The sequence below is a fragment of the Nannobrachium achirus genome, assembly GCF_963921795.1.
Source record: "Nannobrachium achirus genome assembly, chromosome: 9".
NCBI lineage: Eukaryota > Metazoa > Chordata > Actinopteri > Myctophiformes > Myctophidae > Nannobrachium > Nannobrachium achirus.
In genome coordinates, this window is record NC_137818.1 from 62,791,912 (window position 1) to 62,811,701 (window position 19,790).

General features: G+C 43.2%; 1 protein-coding gene across 1 annotated transcript; it reads left to right on the forward strand.

The window, feature by feature from the left end:
- Positions 1-227: 227 nt before the first annotated feature.
- LOC308291053 (ninjurin-1-like) lies at positions 228-15,229 on the forward strand (the record flags this gene model as incomplete). The annotated part of the gene is made up of 3 exons (XM_080732969.1): positions 228-320; positions 6,958-7,198; positions 15,087-15,229. The coding sequence occupies 3 exons, from the start codon at positions 228-230 to the stop codon at positions 15,227-15,229; spliced, it is 477 nt and encodes a 158-aa protein (XP_080589095.1).
- Between the last annotated feature and the right edge of the window lie 4,561 nt (positions 15,230-19,790).

Here is a 19,790-nt window from a genome sequence, read left to right on the forward strand (position 1 = left end):
ATGTTGGGAATGGGCTTATTGTGTCTAAAAAGACATATAGCCACTTGTACGTATGCCCCCAACCACTGAAATCAAACTCGCTAAAATGGCTAAAACGATAGAAAGCAGTAAATGAAAACATTTTAAAAGTCATCTTTTCTTTTCTCTAATTACAATCTAAAATGTGAACCCTTGTTGTAAAAAAAACAAAGTTGTCCTTTAAGAAGAACTCATGTCAGCATTATGACATGAGTGGACAACAGACCAAATACTACATAAAGAGGGAGTATCAATACGTGAAGAAACAGCATTACACATGTGTCAGTAGCTGTACGGAAAGAGTGAGTACAGTGTTTCAGGAAGAAATTTCATAACAGCCATTATCTCATTAAGGGCTGATGACAAGGGGATTTCTTTGAAAAGCTCAGTTTGAATGGGTGACTCTGAAACGTCATGACACTGTACCATTTGTGGCATTTCGCTATCACACACCAGCTTTCTTTCCTCATGGAACGTATAGACCAGGGTTCCCCAATAGGCGGCCCGCGGGCCATTTGCGACCCGCGGGGGGCTACTGTCTGGCCCACACCAGCCCCAGTAATAATGGTGGTATAAGAGCAGCAACAACACTAGTATATCGTCGTTGTCGGGTGGAAATCTCGTATCTCCAAATGTGTACGTTCTTTCGCAAATCATACAAGGCCGTCGCACAAAAGTAGTGAAAACAGCCGATCTATAAGCACACAACGCCTCGCGGTGCGAGGCGTTGTGTGCTTGTAGATCGGCTGTTTTCACTTGTTTAAATCATTTTTAAATTGATAAATTCAAAACGAAGATTTTCACCCGATAACAACGGAAACTGTCGCTGGAGTAGTGGGAACGCCACCGTCGCCCCCTGCAATGTTGTGGCCCTCGGCTTGGTACCCTAGACATAATTCGGCCCTTGGGGAAAACTAATTGGGGAACCCTGGTATAGACACGTGCTTTGAAAAGCTGTTCATTCCTCGCTAGCTGGGTGTTTTTCAGTGGCATTTTGATGATGTGTGTAAATTGGTGGCTTGCTTAGTTGCTTGGATGTATTGTGGAAATTCATGTGAAACTGAATACCAATTGTGTTACATTTGTGAATTGACCCTGTTCTGTGCAGACAAATATGGCAGTGCATAGGAAGACAGGATCTGACATTAAAAAGAGAATAGCCTATTCATTCACAAATATAGACACGATTTAGAAATAAAAGCTACTGTATACGATTACACAGTCAAATAAGTGTGACTGTGCACTTTATATATTATTTACAAATATGTATGGTAATGATTAATAGACGATCAATAGATAATCCCTAAGAATCTTGACCGATTAGACAGAAGACAATGCGGGACCCTGCCAACAAAACAACCTAGTCTAGCCTTTGTATTGAATGAGAGTTAAGGACAGAGAGTGACTGCTCACAAAGGTGTAAAAAAGAACACTTTCTCTTGAATGAAGGCAATCGGGCAGGTGCACATGTCCACGTGCCTCCATGAGAGGTCAAGCTAAATTACTAAATGATTAATGATTACACAGATGCTCAGCAAACCAAATAATCGGACCAATGGCGACCCGTGCAGCAATGACTCAATAAGAGAATAAAACGCAGCATGTCAATTTGTTATCACATCAAATTAATTGAGAACATTTGAAACGGCTCAATCAAAATAATTGCTGTAGCCTACAGGCTTGCAAGTAAAGCCAGCCCTTACATATACACACACACACACACACACACGCATGCGCGCACACGCACACGCGTGCACACACACGCACACACGCACACACGCACACACGCACACACACACACACACACACACACACACACACACACACACACACACACACACACACACACACACAAGGGGGTGGTAATTCAGCTGTGCTCTGTTGCAAATTAGAGAGTGCTTCTCCTTTCTCTCTACAAACGCAGCATTTCCGGCCCCCTTGTTGTCTCTATTCCTGGATCACAGTGAAAGATGGTCCACTGCTGTTCTGTGGTTCTGTTCATCTCTGATGCTCTAAAAGCCAGCTCTGTTTGAGGCAAGTTCAACAAATAGTCCATGCCAGTAAACACCTGAGAACTGAGAATGTTTTATTCTGCTACTGTGGTTCCAATTCAGAATAGGGGTGGGCGATATGGTGATAATTATCGTTGAGACGATACAATGTCTCCACGATATGTCTTTTCAGAGGTAGCGTATATATCGTGATACAATTGAGGGAGCCTTGTAAAAAAATCCTGTTTAATCGTTAATACAGAGATTCATTGCAGAATTCAATTTAAACCTGCATTTTGGTCTAAATCATCAGTAGTTCTCAAATTTTAAAATGTCAAGGTCTCCACTAAACTCTGAATCGTGATAAAAATCGTGTATCGTGATACAGCTTGGGAAAATATTGTGATATTGTATTTTTCCATATGGCCCACCCCTAATTCAGAAGTATTTTAATCATCTTACAGAGTAATCTCTCTTAAATAAATGAGCATTAAGCGTTAAACCTTTTAACCGTGTAGGTCCAATGTACACGGTTCTCCCTGGGTTACTTAGTTCCTTGGAACAGACTGTGGATGAGGAAAGCAGTTTCACATGTTACATCAGCATCTCTCTAATACAGTGTTTCTCAAACCTTTACATTTCAAGGTCTCCCCTTAACTCTGACAGTGTACAAATGGAACCAAATGGACCCGTAAGGGTTCATTTGGTTCCATTTGTACACTGTCAGAGTTACAGACTTGTATGGGTCAATTTTAGACCCCCCTAAAGTCCCTGGAACCCACTTTGAGAAACACTGCTCTAGTACAAGCAATAGTTAAGGGGTCATGACATCAAAAACACATGATTATCCAGGGGAGGATGTGGTTGTAGGGGAGGGTGTATGACCTTTGATACCTACTTTCCACTGTTTCACCATTTACAGTTTGCGGTTCAGTTGTTGCGTTCACCCTCACCTACAACCACCTCCGTCCTCCCCTGGATAATGATGTGTTAGTCCAGAGGCAAATGAACCCACTTTTCTGAGCCTAATAATTATTCCAAAAACTACAGATTACAGAAAAACCAACTGAATGTTGAATGTTCATTTTTTTGGGGTGTAATTGAGGTCAGGAAACCTTTTTGTTATGTCATGATGTAGCCTGACACTCAGCCTGAATTGACATTTCGTTTCACTCCATTATTCACCATGGAGTAGAGTCTAAAATTAAGCATTAGACAACATCCTGTTTGTCGGCGACCAACAGTTGAATACCAAATCGCATTTTGAAAGCATATCGCAAACTAATGATGTAATGTGTAAGTATGAATAAAAGTATACTCACACTTGTTTTCCTTTAAAGGGGTCATCATGACTAGCCTAGTTCCAGACCCTGAATCGCTAGCCACACCCCTTTAATTTTTTTATTTTGGCGATTCAGGGTGAATCGCCAAAATGCGATGTTTCTCATCCTCCCAAGAGATAACTGGCCTGGGCTGTGGTCATTTTATCCCTAACTGGATTTGGTAATCAACTGTTGGTCGCCGACAAACAGGATGTTGTCTAATGCTTAATTTTAGACTCTACTCCATGGTACGACAGTGACCTGTGGGTCATGGGAAGTCTAAAATCAATCTGCATTGGACTCTGTTACACCGTTATGCAGCGGTTTTCAAACCTTTTGTGCCTGAGACACAGCAATGGGCAAGTCAAAATCTCAAGGCATAAATAGCCTCCATAGCACGTGTTAGTATTTGTGTAAATGTTTAGTTTAATTTACTAATGCCAAATAAAAGGTTTTCCTAACCCCTTAAGCTTTCTCAAATGTTAAAAAAATAGCAGATCTTCAAGCTAGCTTGTAGATCATAATATCATATATTAGTTACTAGGGCCCAAGGTGGAGGGGCCTTAATTATTTTATACTTTAGCTATTGAAAAATAGCAGGTCTACAAGCTCGCAGCGCGGCACTTGGTGCCACGCTGTGAGCTTGTACATTCTGAAAAGTCGTGAAAATGTGTGCAACTATGTGTATTTTTTAAGCGAACATTTGAAACTCAAATTTTGCTTCTGGGGGGTCCCTGGAACTAAGATGGGGGTCAGTGCAGTGGCAACATACATATAATTTTTGGGGGTCCTTCACATGAAAAAGTTTGAGCACCACTGTCATAGAAACATATATATTTTTTAAACGTAGAAGGATTTGAAATATTCAAGGATTTCACGCCATTTAAAAAAAAATAGCAGATCTACAAGCTCACAGCGCGGCACCGAGTGCCGCACTGTGAGCTTGTATATCTGCTATATTTCAATAGTTAAAGCAATTGAGCTTGTATATCTGCTATATTTCAATAGTTAAAGCAAAAAATGTGAGTGAATCCTCGTACCCAGGGCCCAGAATTTGGTGCGACACCCCTGGACCAGGAGGCGGCCATGGGACCGTCCCCGGTGGAAGAAAGCCATAGCAAAGATCCAAATCCAACCCAGGGGTGCCTGGACAGTGGACTTCAAACAGATGATGATGAACCGCACCACAACGTGATCTAATGGCCTCCGTATCATTCACCACCAGTGTGTTTACACACACAAGATACTGCTTTTGACGTGCAACGTCAACAAATACTATCCTGTGGAATCGGGTGAAGGGCATGGTTCACAAAAACACAATGAGCTCATAGCTATTTGGGATCTGCACTTAGATAAGGAACCGGAAGTCAACAACACACTGCTAATCCTTCCTTGCACAGTGCAGATGCATATCCAGACCCCACGATACAGCACAGTGCACATGCATATCCATACCCCACGATCAGGGGCGTCACAAGGGGGGGGGGGGAAGTGGCACTGAGTTACTAGGGCCCAAGGTGGAGGGGCCTTAATTATTTTATACTGTTGAGAAATAGCAGATCTACAAGCTCACAGCGCTGCGAGCTTGTAGATCTGCTATTTTTAAAAGTTGTGAAAATGTGTGCAAACCTTTGAATATATGTATTTTCTAAGCGAACATTTGTAACTCAAATTTTGCTTCTGGGGATGTCACATGAAAAGGTTTGAGCACCAAATAGAAACATTTTTTTTCTTTTTTCTTTTTCAAAAAAACTTAGAAGGAGGATTTTCAGGATTTTTCCAAAATAGCAGATCTACAATCAGTGCGCCGCGGTGAGCTTGTTTATATCTGCTATTTTTCAATAGTTAAAGCACAAAATAATGCGTAATGATGCGTTCCCAGTCTAAATGGGTCAAACCCCCTCCCCCCATGAAGAACATTCATGGGGGGCCCGCAGTGAATCCTTGTACCCAGGGCCCAGAATTTGGTGCGACACCCCTGCTCACGCTCATCAGTAAAGGTCCGTCCGTCCGTCCGCCTGTCCATCCAATATCCATCCACCCATCCATGCATTCATCCATCTATCCATACATGCATGTCTTTGAGGAACTGAAAGGGTGTCAAGATGTCGTCTGCCTAGCCTAATAATGGATCTCTTTCCAAAGGTCATTCTCCCATAATGGGTGTGGGCTACACACTAATTAAGTCAGCCTGTATGTTAATAGCCATATCTTCCTTCCTTCCTTCCCAGGAAGGAAGGAAGGAAAACCTTACCCCTGACACTTTATCTTGTAGGCTATGGAACGTTGTGTCGGTATCACCGTTTCATGTGATAACACCAATCAAACATGATCTGATAATAACCATGATGTGGCATCGTCTGGCACACTTGCACATGGACTACTAGGATGTACAGTACAGAACTGTGCAAGACCTGCTGGCGCTGTACTGTATTTGTTGAGTGGAATATACTGTACGTGCTGACACGAGTCACACTTGCAAATGAATTCCGTCCTTGTGCCTTTTATGCCCATATATGGAGATCCTTGATGTCATCAATATTAGGCCCATATCTGGGAATGCCCATATATGGACATATTGTGTCAGTATCTGTTGTTTCAGCATGACCTCACCCTTTAGGGCAGGGGTTTTCAAACTATTTTGAATCCCCTGTAAATAACCTTTTCATCCACAGCACCCCTGAATTACACTGTTAATTTTTAGAATCTTACATCATATTACGCTACTTAAATATGCTTATCTTTCCACCTGAGTTACGGTAGGCTACTGTATATGTACAGTATAACAACTTGAACCCCAGCATCCCTATTTTGGGGGGAAGATTCACCAAAAATAGCCGATCTACTAGCTCACAAAGTGTCACGTTGTGACACGTTGTGAGCTTGTAGATCGGCTATTTTTGGTGAAGCGAGTTGGTATATTATCAAATGATTCTGTGGCATCCCTGGACCTGCACCCTGGACCCGTAGGGCACCCACTTTGGGAAACCCTGCTTTAGGGCGAGGTCGCTTTCGAGGTCGTGTTATGTTATTTTGGGTTATTTAACCGACACATCTTGTCCATATCTCTGTCTCGCCTGACACTGTGGCCGCTCTGACATCATGCTCTGACGTCACTGTGATGTCAGGGGAACCACACTAACAGAATCCCTTTTATGCCCATGGAGATCCCTGATGTCATCAACATTAAGCCCATATCTAACAGGACTTCATATATGGGAATGCCCATATATGGAGGCCACATCAGCCACATTCCACACTAACAGAATCCACGGTATATGGCCAAGACAGCCCATATCTGTGTGGCTGGTTCTATAGACAGGGATCTCCATGTATGGCCATAAAAGGGATTGTGTGTATGATGTCAGATGTCATAGACGTCATAGGACTTTCTCATAACGAATAACTTAGAATAACACGGCATATCTCCATATACAGTACATGGATCTCTATTTATGGAGAACCATATATGGGTAACTGGTCCGATATACATCACTGGCCAGATGGCCAAGACATTGCCGCGACTTCACCCTTTAGGGAGAGGTCGCATGTCGCCCTGAGGCATCTTACTAGTGTTATTTGTAGTATTTCAATGATATTCTGTCCACCCGTGTCCTGGTCTTTAGGCTACTCGTTCGGTCGACAGGCCCCAGCACAGCCGAGCCCCTCTGAACATCAACCGCTACGTCAACAAGAAGAGCGCAGCTGAGAGCATGCTGGACGTGGCCCTGCTGATGGCCAACGCCTCCCAGCTGAAGGCAGCGCTGCTTCAAGGACCACAGTTCTCCTTCTACTTGGCCGTCATCTCCCTCATAAGCATCTCCATCTGCCTGCAGATTGTTGTTGGGATTCTGCTCATCTTCATGGGTGAGAAAAGTAATACTTCCCTATGGCTTTCAGGGACATGCTGGGCCCCTGATTCAGCCCGGGAAAAGGAGTTGGAGAGGCCCTCATTTGGCGCTATAGAGAGAGATCTCTCTCTATAGCGCTGCTGCTACTCAAAGATTTGTGACAAAGTGACAAGCCAGTGGGCCAATTACATGAGTTATATTTCGTCGTTGTCGGGTGGAAACCATGTCAAAAAACCATGTCAAAAAACAGTTTGTTTTGTATTTATCATTTTTTAAATGATTTAAACTAGTGAAAACAGCCGATCTACAAGCTTGTAGATCTGCTGTTTTCACTACTTTTGTGCGACGGCCTTGTATGATGAAGCAGGGCTTTGCTTTGCGAAAAAAAATACAAATTTGAAACTTGGAGATACAAGGTTTCTGCTTGACAGTGACGATTTACTTTGTTGGCCGCCCAGCCCCCAAAATGGAACAAAGGCCGACATTTTATTTGAATTTTCTTCCTAATGGCCGGCCTGGACCGGCCGGGAATGAACTGGCCGTTCGGGAGTTGTCCCGCTTTTCCCAATGGCCAGCACGTCCCTGATGGCTTTTCATAGTATGCCCCATGGTTCCTTCCTGAACCAGTGCCGGTTCGGGATGCGAAATTAGAAACTCTAGGTTAACTGGTTGAAGGAGCGCTTGTTTTCACCAGCGTCGGCAGGTTAGCTACACACCAGCGTCGGCAGGTTAGCATTTCACCAGGTTAGCATTCACTAGCGTTAGTTTTACTGAGGTTAGGGTTAGGGTTAACTCATACAGGGCCAGATTTCCAAAATATGAATATGAATGTGCGCTTATAACGCCAGGAAATAGCTATTTTGTATCCCCCCAGACCACCTTAACCAGACCACCTTAACGAATGCACGTTCATCATACCATACCACCAGATGACCACTAGAGACCACCATACACCATACACTGACATGGTCCCATGTTAAGCCTGTTTAAGTCCACATAACAGGATGAGACGCTGACTTGGTCCTCATTGACTTAACATGGACGGGCCGCCGGTCACCATTTCAGCTCAATACTGTTCAATTCGTGCTTGATCGTCTCAAACCACCATTGGTATGGGCATCGGGACGTATATAGATGCCACACAGAAAGTTTCAGAATCAAAATCCGACCTAGTGAAGCTACGTGAGGGTCGGATGGTTGCATTGAGGCTAACGCTAGCAGAGGCCTGTTGTCAACAGGAAGCCCTGGTTTAAAGGTGACGTCATAATCGTATCCTTTTTTTTCACGGTTTACGTGTGGACATTAGCTGAGGTAAGCTAACCATTTCGCTCCGTCTATAAACACATATTAAAATCTTAAACAATGCTTTTATATAAAAGTCGCTCCGAGTCGCTCGGCACCAAACGCCATAGTGAACTAGTCGCTCGTAAAGTCGCCCGGCGCTAACTGAGTTAAGGTTAGGGTTAGGGTTAAAGGAGTAGTTCACCCCCAAAATGACTTTTTTTTCTATTGATTACTCATGCCATGGAGACTTGAGTTCAATAATATTTTTAGTTTTTTGTTGCATTCCTAAGACAAAAATGTGATTACAATAAATTTACCCCCATTCGTTCCGGATGGGGACCCAAATGGATTCCAAGTGACTACAATGGAGCGCTCCCTACCTCCGGTTCAGCCAATCACAAGCTTCAAAAATGAGTCCGGGGCGTGGTTTTCCCCCAGTGCACCAAGAGTTTCTAAACTCGCGTCCGGACGGCGGGACACCATTTCTTATACATGGGCAACTGGCGGCCCGGGGGCCACATGCGCGGCCTGCAGGTTGATATTGAAATACTGTCTGATTATATATTATTGATTTTAGCTGTTCCAATTCCAAACATGCAAACATGACCCCCATTCGGTCTATATTATTAGCTTTTGTATGTCCAATGTAGTTAACATACGGTAAAAACAACTAAATGCATTTGAGGTTAAATAAAAATATTACTTTTCAGGATTCCAATTAAAAAAATCCAATTAAAAAATCTACAAGCTTAAACGCGTTGCGCTGCGACGCGTTTGAGCTTGTAGATCGGCTAGTTTTGCTACTTTTGTGTGACATAGAATGATGTAGTAGGCCAGTAGGGCATTCATTCACAAAGACGTTAAAATGCGGAGATAAGACATATCTGCCCGACAGTATATGCAATATGTGGCCCTCTGGAATGAGTGTGGAAATATAGTGGCCCCCTACATCATCAGAGTTGCCCACCCCTCTTCTATAAGATCCGAATGTGGGTATTTGAGGCCTAAACACAACTACTTTTTGCCCCATCAGCGACAGGACATCACAAGATTTTTGCTATTTTGTTCAACATTGTTGCTCGACAAAGTATAAAATAGGGTAAAGTGTTTAATCAGAATAGCAATAGCAAATTTCTCAGCATCCCCCGGGTGCTGACATCAATTTAGAAGGGGAAACTATAACAGAAATAGCTGGACTTAAAGCCAACAAATCATTATTTCGAACGGTAAAGTAAATTATAATGCTTTGTGCCTTTTACTATCTTGTGTTCTTGATCATGCTAGCCGTATTTTATACTTTACTATTCGGAAATTGCATTAAATTTGCGATTTCTGTGTTAACTCTATAGGCTATAGTAGGATTTTCCCCTTCAAAATGTGACTTCAGCACCCGGGGGATGCTGAGTGGGCGGGCCGTGAATAAGGCTAATAATCAGTTTAGTCAATAAAAAAAACATTTAACTTTTTAATTTATGAAAAAAAAAAATGCGCTTCTCGAATTGAAAAAGTAATGGGTAGAATAATGGCTAAGAAGATAATCAGTAGTCGCAGACTCGCAGCTTTACTGTCCACCTTCACTTGACCTTTTGTTTGTTATCGTCCTCCTGCTGTCCCCCAGAGCTGTTGTTCTCTTTACCTCAGCATCCCCTGGCCACTGTCAAGTCCACTGTCTCCTCCTACATACAACAACCCATTACCTTCCAGACCCTAGCCGCAACCATGGCAACGGCACCTGCCACCAGGTCAGAGTTCACCGGGCTTTAGTGCTGCTGTCAGCACTGGTGGGGGAGGGGTTAGGGAAGGGGAGGGGGGAGAGGCTAATGTGCTGCGTCTGCTTGCATGTATGTGATTGAGTGTCTGCAGATGCGTATGTTTCGTGTCATTACATGTGCTACCAGTAAGACTCCCTAATCAGGAGATAAGTGACCGTCAGGTCGCATACACAAACTTTAGAAGGCAATCGTAGCCAATCAGGAGGGAATATGGGAAATGGGACAGATCCATGTTGATGACATGACTGTAGAGGTACTGTGTACCGCTTTGCGTGATTTTAGGCCAAAATCTGTTGGAGCAGTGTTCAAAAATGTATTTTTAAAAAGTGTGACGTGACGTGTGACGGACAGACTGACTGACAGACTGAAAGCCGGAGGAGGTTTTGATAGTAACTGTGACAGAAGAAAGGCCAATAAGACACAAACCAAAAAAAGGTAGAAAAAAAAGTCACACATAAAGGTCATGTAAAATATGTGTTATCTGCCTCATTTTATTGATATTTTCCTTAAACCATGCACCTCGTGGACTTGAACGTTATTCATTTAAAAATGAAAATGAATAACATTGCAGGTTAATGGGTGTAAAGGAGTAGGTGGCACGAGCTCCCATCATTGCAGTTTCGAGAATGGTGGAAAGAGAGAAAGAAACAGAAAAACAGATCATATTTCAACATGGCAGCGTGAAATATATACATAAGGCGCATGATAGATGCTACATCTGCTGCTCTTTTAGCAGCCTCATCTATTTTTAACCATGCATGCACCTTATGTATACTGTATATCTTACAGAATGCATATATTTCACACTGCCCATATTGATATCTGACCTCTTTCCAACCCCAATGATGGAGCTTGTTCAACGAAGAACAATTTTGCCCACTTCTTTACACCTGTCAAACCTGTGATGTGATGTGACAGTCGAGTCGAGTCGAGTGTGCTGGACACTGACTGGACAGCAAATGTTGTGGTCAAGATGGAAACATTCAGAAAGATGCTCTAGGTCTAGGAACATGAGAAGTGTTTCCCTTTGACAGACTGAACATCAGGTCGGCAAACCTGATATCTCCATATTTAGAGAGAAGATATAGCGCTCAACCTGTATGTGATCGTGTATATACAGTACACAAAAATAAGAAATGTTAGGATAATGAAGAGTCACAACTTGTGCACACAAGTAGTTAAAACCAATTTTATTTACGTGATTATAAAACAGACATGGCCATCAGGGGCGTCAGTTGGGTATGGCAGGGGTATGCAGCTGCCATACCCTGGGTCCAGGGGGGAAGATAAAAGCTAGTTCTAAATATGAATCCATGAATGTCTCTTTGTCTATCTGTGCGGGTTATTATGTTGGTAAATTACAGTAAAATAACTACAAATGCAACATTTTACAAAATGGTCACTTTAACAAGGTATTAGAATTATATTATATGTACTTCTTAAAATAAATATATCATGCCTGTTGCTAAGATCTTCGCGCGCGTGCAAGACACCAGTCATGTTGCCATTTCAAAATGTCTCTCCACACCAAATCTCATAGCCGAAAATAGCCGAATTTCACAATGTGTCGGAACGCAGACCATTTGACTACTTCCGTCGGATTCTTTGCCAGTTATAACATGGCCAGAACAGGTTCATGTGGTTTTAGCGGGCACCAAACACAGCCAAGACGCCTGTCAGGGAGCTCAAATCCAGTTGACGTCAAAGCGTCCAGCGCGTGAGTTATTATCACACATGACGGTGACTCTCTCTCCCTCGCATGCCCCCCTTTGATCCTCCATCCCCTGATGATCCCTCCGCTGACACAACTATTCAAACAACATGTGTCCCTCCATCCCTTTCTCACTTCATACTTCCTTTCCCTCTTCCATCTGCTCAACTATTCTCATACCCATTGTACGTCCTCCACCCCTGCCCCCCAACACACACACACACACACACACACACACACACACACACACACACACACACACACACACACACACACACACACACACACACACACACACACACACACACACACACACACACACACACACACACACACAGGGGTGTCGCACCAAATTCTGGGCCCTGGGTACAAGGATTCACTCACATTTTGTGCTTTAACTATTGAAAAATTGCAGCTCACAGCTTGTAGATCCTTCTAAGGCTTTTTTTGGGGAAATACCTATGTTTCTATGTCAGTGGTGCTCAAACCTTATGTGAAGGACCCCCGAAATGATATGTATTTGGCCATGGACCCCCATATCAAAATATTTAGTTCCAGGGACCCCCCAGAAGCAAAATTTGAGTTTGAAAAAAATACATAATATATTCAAAGATTTGCACACATTTTCACGACTTTTCAAAAATAGCAGATCTACAAGCTTGTATATCCTCTATTTTTCAATAGCTAAAGTATAAAATAATTCCCGGCCCCTCCACCTTGGGCCCTAGTAACTAAGTCCCACTCCCCCCCCCCCCCCCCCCCCCTTGTTGTGACGCCCCTGCACACACACATACACACACACACTTTTCCTCTCTGGTGGCTCGAGTCCTGTCTCTATTGGAGTCAGTGGTGCATGCCGTGAATGGCCTACATACCACCACCCCGCCCCACCCCACCCCACCCCTCAGGCAGGGCAGACACACAGGTCTTTGCACCGTTTAACCTCTGCTAATTTGCCACACACACACACACACACGCACACACGCACACGCACACACACACACACACACACACACACACACGCACACACACACACACACACACACACACACACACATAGACAGACAGACAGATAAACAGACAGATAGACAAACAGACACACACATGCACACAGCCACAAACGCACACACATAAGCACGCACGCAATCACACACTCGCGCACATAATCATCGGATCATCACATCACATGATGGCTGCAATTCACAGATGTTTTTGCCCTGAATTTACTGGAGCAAAACACTGAAAGGAAAAGGGAAAACACATTTAGGTTCAGACAACATTAAGCGCTCCTCCAATTTACTGCATATTATACCAGGTACTTCCCCAGGGACACACTCCCACTTATGAATGGACAAAGCTAAACACACACACACACACACACACACACACACACACACACACACACACACACACACACACACACACACACACACACACACACACACACACACACACACACACTAACCATGTTTACCTGCCAATAAAAAGAACAGCCATCTGTTTGTCTGCAGCACCGAGCGATAGGCTTTAGTGCTTTTGAAACTTTTAGTGTCAACTAGGGATGGAACGATATGAACATTTCATATCACGATTATTCTGACAAAAGAAATCGCGTTAATCAAAAGCCATTATCCTGCAGGGGCGGAACATTTGCCAAAAAATTGCAGATCTACAAGCTCACAATGCGTCGCAAATGCGACGCATTGCTCACCTCTGGTTCCCTCGCCGCTCCTCGCCACATTCATTATTCACACTTATGGGTTCAGTCGGGGACATCTGAGGTCCCATACCTATGACAAACTCTGAACTACACATACTGTATATCGTCGTCCAAACCTTCCTTTTTGAAGCGGTGAAAGCCGCTTCCAAGGAGTGGCTTTGTCTGTCCTGTACCTGTTTTTTTTTTGAGGATTCCCTTAGATTCTCAAGGAGTGAGAATGTCTGTCCCGTACATGTCCCGTACATGTCCCGTGCATGCAGAATTGAGGATTGGTCAAGCTTCTCATGACAATTTGGCCCTAAAGACAAAATCATTCATTCATTCATTCAGAATTCATAAAAGTATAGAACTAAAGCACATAGAAAGTAAAAAGAACACAGAATGTATAGATCTAGAACACAGATTTCAAAGCTCTAGAACACATAGAATAAAAATTCATCTCTTCACTTCGAACCGAGGTTTGATTTTTTGTTGTTATTTGAAAAACGACTTAAAGTAGTGAAAATAGCCGATCTACAAGCACACAACGCCTCTCATCGCGAGGCGTAGTTTCTTGCAACAGTCTTGTATGATGAGGCAGGGCTTTGATTTATGAAAAAACATGACAATTTGAAACTGCCCGACAGAGATGATATACCGTACAATGTTTCTACATTACACAAAGCTACAACGTATTTACAACACACATACTGTATCTTGCACTACACATACAGCGCAATCTTTCTACACTATGCATATGTATGTAATGTTTATGTTTATTGTTTACTACACATACAGTTCAATGTTTATACACTATAAATATCTACAATGTTTATTATACACTACACACATCTACACTTTTATAGTCTAAAGACATCCAGTATGTTGTTATGTGAAAACATTTCAATTGCGTGTGTGCGTGCGTGCGTGCTTGTGTGCGTGCGTGCGTGTGTGCGTGCGTGCGTGTGCACACGCACACGTCAAGGATATTCACAATTACAACACCAGAGGCAGCTCCACAGATCATGTCCAACCCAGATTAGCCACAAAAAAGGGTCAAATCCCTTCCTTCCTTTAAAATGACACTGAAAAGCCACTTTAGAGGCTACTCCAAACAGGTAAATGAAAACAAAGCCTATCCTCACCTCGCCCTGACCTTTCTATTGTAAATAACTTTTATTTTGCATTGTGTTTTTTATGACGATATCTTCTGCATAGTACTGTGTCCTATCTGTCTTGACTGTCTGTCATTCAATGTTATAATGAATTTAAAAACGGTCCTCAATTGAAACAAGCCATAGGCTTTCTTGGGCGTATCCTTTTAGTTGACCGTGTACCAGTGAACCGTACTGTCATGAAAACTGTACCTTTTCCTATGCAAACTTCTAATAAAGTCTTCCATCAGTCAATCAATCACGTGCCGTGCTTCTGTCCACAGTGCGATGGAACCTGAATGATGAACACAAACATTGGAGGCTGAACGTCCTGGAGAACGTGACCACAGCTCTGGTGTTCATCATAGTGGTGGTCAACGTGTTCATCACAGCCTTCGGCGTCCAGAGGCCCCACCACGGAGGCTGACAAGAAACTCCAGAACACACTCAGCAGGTATTCTCCCTAGATTTGTGTAGGCTATTAAAAGCCATTTAGGCTAGACAAATAGTAGATATACAAGCTCACGGTGCCACACTGTGAGCTTGTAGATCTGCTATTTTCGAAAAGTCGTGAAAATGTGTGTAAATCTTTGAATATTATGTATTTTTAAAGCAAACATTTTGTAACTCAAATTTTGCTTCTGGGGGTCCCTGGAACTAAATATTTTGAGATGAGTGTCCGTGACCAAATAAATATAATTTTGGGGGTCCTTCACATGAAAAGGTTTGAGAACCACTGAGATAGAAACATTTAAAAAGAAAAAAAGAAAAAGAAAAAAAAAAGACACTTATAGAATCGGGTCAAAATATTCAATTGCACAAATTGTCACGATTTAAAAAAAATAGCAGATCTACAAGCTCACAGTGCGGCACTCGGTGTGAGCTTGTATATCTGCTATTTTTTAATAGCTAAAGCATAACATAATGCGTAATAATGCGTACCTGGTCTAAATGGGTTAACCCCTTAAAGGTAGGGTAAGTGATTTCACTTAAGTTTCAGCTTCAGTTTTCATGTACTGTAGGTGACAGCCTTCCTCCAATCATGATCAAGTGGGAGCCCGCCCCCACTCGACCATGATTGGAGGAAGGCCCCACTCTATCCTGATTGGAGGAAAGCCTGTCTCCTTCACCAAAACTGAAACTACTTTTTTGAGCGGTGGTCACAACGCTCCTATACGTGGCCGTGTGTGTGGGTCTGTCTGTCTGTCTGCGTGTCTGTCTGTCTGTCTGTCTGTAGCCTGCAGTAACCTTTTCTGACCACACATGTTAAGGGAGGGGCGCTGTTGTTCAGGCCAGGCCAGACCAGGCACACACACACACACGCACACACACACACACACACACACACACACACACACACACACACACAAACACACACACAGGGGGGGAAGGGGGAAGGGGGGGGGGGGACCACCGCTCAGTTCACACGGGTGTGATTTTATAATGCTGAAGTCCAAATATTGACCAAATACTAGTTCTGATAGTAACTACTATCAGAACATAGACCCATTTTGTTATTATTTGAAGTAAATTAAATCACTTACCCTACCTTTAGAATGTTTAGATGGACATTTCACTCATTATTTCTATTGATTACTCACCCCATGGATATATTTTTGTTTTTGTTGCATTCAATAATTTGAGGAGACTCATTGTGTCTCCATAGGGAATAAAGCAGGGTCTTTGTGTCTCATAGGGAACCACTACTGGTCATCAAACTATTGGCTTAGGAATGTGACAAAAACTAAAAATATTCCATGAATTCAAGTCTCCATGGGGTGAGTTATCGATAGAAAAAAGTATTTATTTTGGGTGAACCATCCCTTTAAGCCCTATAATGACGGTCAAAGGCCCAAACAATGATACAAATTGTCGTTGTCGGGTGGAAACCTTGTATGTCCAAAACCGTTCGTTTTTATCATTTAAAAAAATGAACTAAACTAGTGAAAACAGCCGATCTACAAGCACACAACGCATCGCACCGTGAGGCGTTGTGTGCTTGTAGGTCTGCTGTTTTCACTACTTTTGTGCGACAGCCTTGTCTGATGAAGCAGGGCTTCACGAAAAAAAGTACAAATTTGAAACTTGGAGATACAAGGTTTCTGCCCGACAGTGACGAAATGGGAAACAGATGTGCCGCCCCACCACTACAAAGATAGAAGACTAGAAAGACTAGATAAATAAATACAAATGGTGGACACTTGTTTTGATTCTCAAGTTCAGTGTGGTCTGCAACATGGGGTCCGGGGAACCCCAGGGTCCCTTGAGGGGGCTTCCAGCAGGTCCTTAGCTAAACGATTGATAGTTAATCGTCACCGTAATCGTCACCATTATTATATGTACCAAGTAAAATAATGGCCATTTTGAGCAGTTTCACTGTTATCCCAGTGCTTACAGTACACAGAATAAAGGAATGCTGGACCAACTGACAGACCATAGTGTATAAAATCATGTATAACAATAAATGTTCTTAGTTTGGGGTCCCAGAGATAAAGATATTTTTTTAGGGGTCCTTAAAGGGGAAGACCACCCATTTTCAATATTGAACTATGTCATTAATATACCTTAGAGGAGTTGTGTGGAAATAGAAAAGAACTGGAGGATTGAGTTTGGGGTTTGTATTGTAAAGTACAACTTGATGACATCACATCGTTGTACTTTACAATACAAACCCCAAAATCAATCTTCCAGTTCAAGGCAACACAGAAGGGGGGGGGGGGGGGGGGGACTTTTTTTCTATTTCCACACAACTCCTCTAAGTTATATTAATTACATAGTTCAATATTGAAAATGGGTGGTCTTCCCCTTTAAAATTAAACTAGTTGATTGATTCCGCTTTTAATAGAAGGTCAACGAGACAATGGATACAAATATTTTGAATTTGCTGAATTTGAGGGCCTGTAATATGCTTCTAATTTGACTGCAACCATATACCGTGATCTGATCAAACTCTTTAAGAATATGACCCTAATTAACTGTATATGTTCAGAACAATCCCGTGATCGGGGCTAGGGCTGTCACAATTATTACATAATCGCCTAGTCGCGATTATTTGACATAATCACGATTATTTTTCATAATCATCAAAATTGTTTCCATGTTGAAAAATGTTCATATATATTTTTTTTAAGTAAAAATAGTGGAAATAGCAGATCTACAAGCTCACAACGTTTTGCGATGCTACACGTTGTGAGCTTGTAGATCGGCTATTTCCACTATCAATCTTTTTTAAGTATACAGTTGTCAAACATGTCAGTCATTTCTTTGTATATTTAGGTTATGTGTCACATCGGCCATGTGCAACTTCAAAGCCTACAAGCCAAACAGAAATGTAATTGTCAACGACGGAAACACAATTAAATCGTTAATCGCAATTATTTGAGCGACAATTAATCCGTCATAATCGTGACAACCCTAATCTGGGCTTTTAAGTACTCATTCTTTATTAACTCCCTCCCTCCCTCCCTCTCTCTCTCTCTCTCTCTCTCTCTCTCTCTCTGTCTCTCTCCCTCTCTCTTTTCCTCTCTATTTCTCTCTCTTTCATTCACTGCTCCCATAGAATACCGTCCCATCAGCAGAGTTCTCCCGTGCGCTCCTCTCATGACCTTAGCGAGCCTCCTGACCCCCTCCCTACCTGACCTACAAACACACTGACCTCTCCAGGCCCCCGCAGAAACTTCCACTGGCAAACAGGGCAATACACACACACAGGCCGACCGTGTTGTTTACCACGGAATGCCATTGTGTGCACCGCTGCTCCACACACACTGACACCACTGCAGAGAATGAGAGGGAACAGCGGGAGACAGGGGCGTCACAAGGGGAGGGGGGGGAGTGGGACTGAGTTACTAGGGCCCAAGGTGGAGGGGTAACTTTAGCTATTGAAAAATAGCAGATATACAAGCTCAAAGCGCGTCACCGAGCTATATGTATATATGTATTTTTTAAGCGAACATTTGTAACTAAAATTTTGCTTCTGGGGGGGGGGGGGGGGGGGTCCCTGGAACTAAATATTTTGAGATGGGGGTCCGTGGCCAAATACATATCATCTTGGGGGTCCTTGGCATGAAAACGTTTGAGCACCACTGACATGGAAACATAGGTTTCTTGCACACATTTTCACGATTTTTCAAAAATAGCAGATCTACAAGCTTGCAGCGTGGCACTCGGTGCCGCGCTGCAAGCTTGTATATCTGCTATTTTTTTTTTATAGTTCATAGGGGGCCCGGCGGCCCGCAGTGAATCCTTGTACCCAGGGCCCAGAATTTGGTGTGACGCCCATGGCGGGACAGACAGAGGGGTCTGGACTGGCGGTGTGGAGTGAATAACAGGGCTTGTTTGTTTACGGAGGCCAAACAGGAAAAAAGGGAGATAAGAACAACAAGCGCCGACATGTGACATTCAACCGTCTGTCTCCTCCTGCCTGCTGCCTCCGAGTTACCCCGACTGGAGCGCTGTGCAGCTGGTCAGACAGGAGTGTGCACACACTCACACGCATGCACGTGCACGCACGCACGCACGCACGCACACACACACACACACACACACACCCACACCCACACACACACACACACACACACACACACACACACACACACACACACACAGACACAGCAATACAAAGTTGGGACTTTGTATTGCTATATTTGTGAGGAAATCTTTTCCTTTCCCTCCCCTGATTTCTGACGGGAGAGTGTTTTCTGCTGGTGTTTCAGTCCGAGTATATCAAAAGGTGCGTTCGGAAATGTGCACTGGTTGTGTGCACAGTGTAGTGAGTGCCTAAGTAAATCTAACCCTAATCCTAACCCTAACCTCAGTAACACTATGCCTAAACCCAACCCTAACCCTAACCCTAACCTCAGTAAAACTATGCCTAAAACTAACCCTAACCCTAACCCTAACCCTAACCCTATAACCAGAACCGGTGCGCATTTCCGAACGCACCCTTTGATACACTCGGACTGAAACACCAGCAAAAAACACTCTCC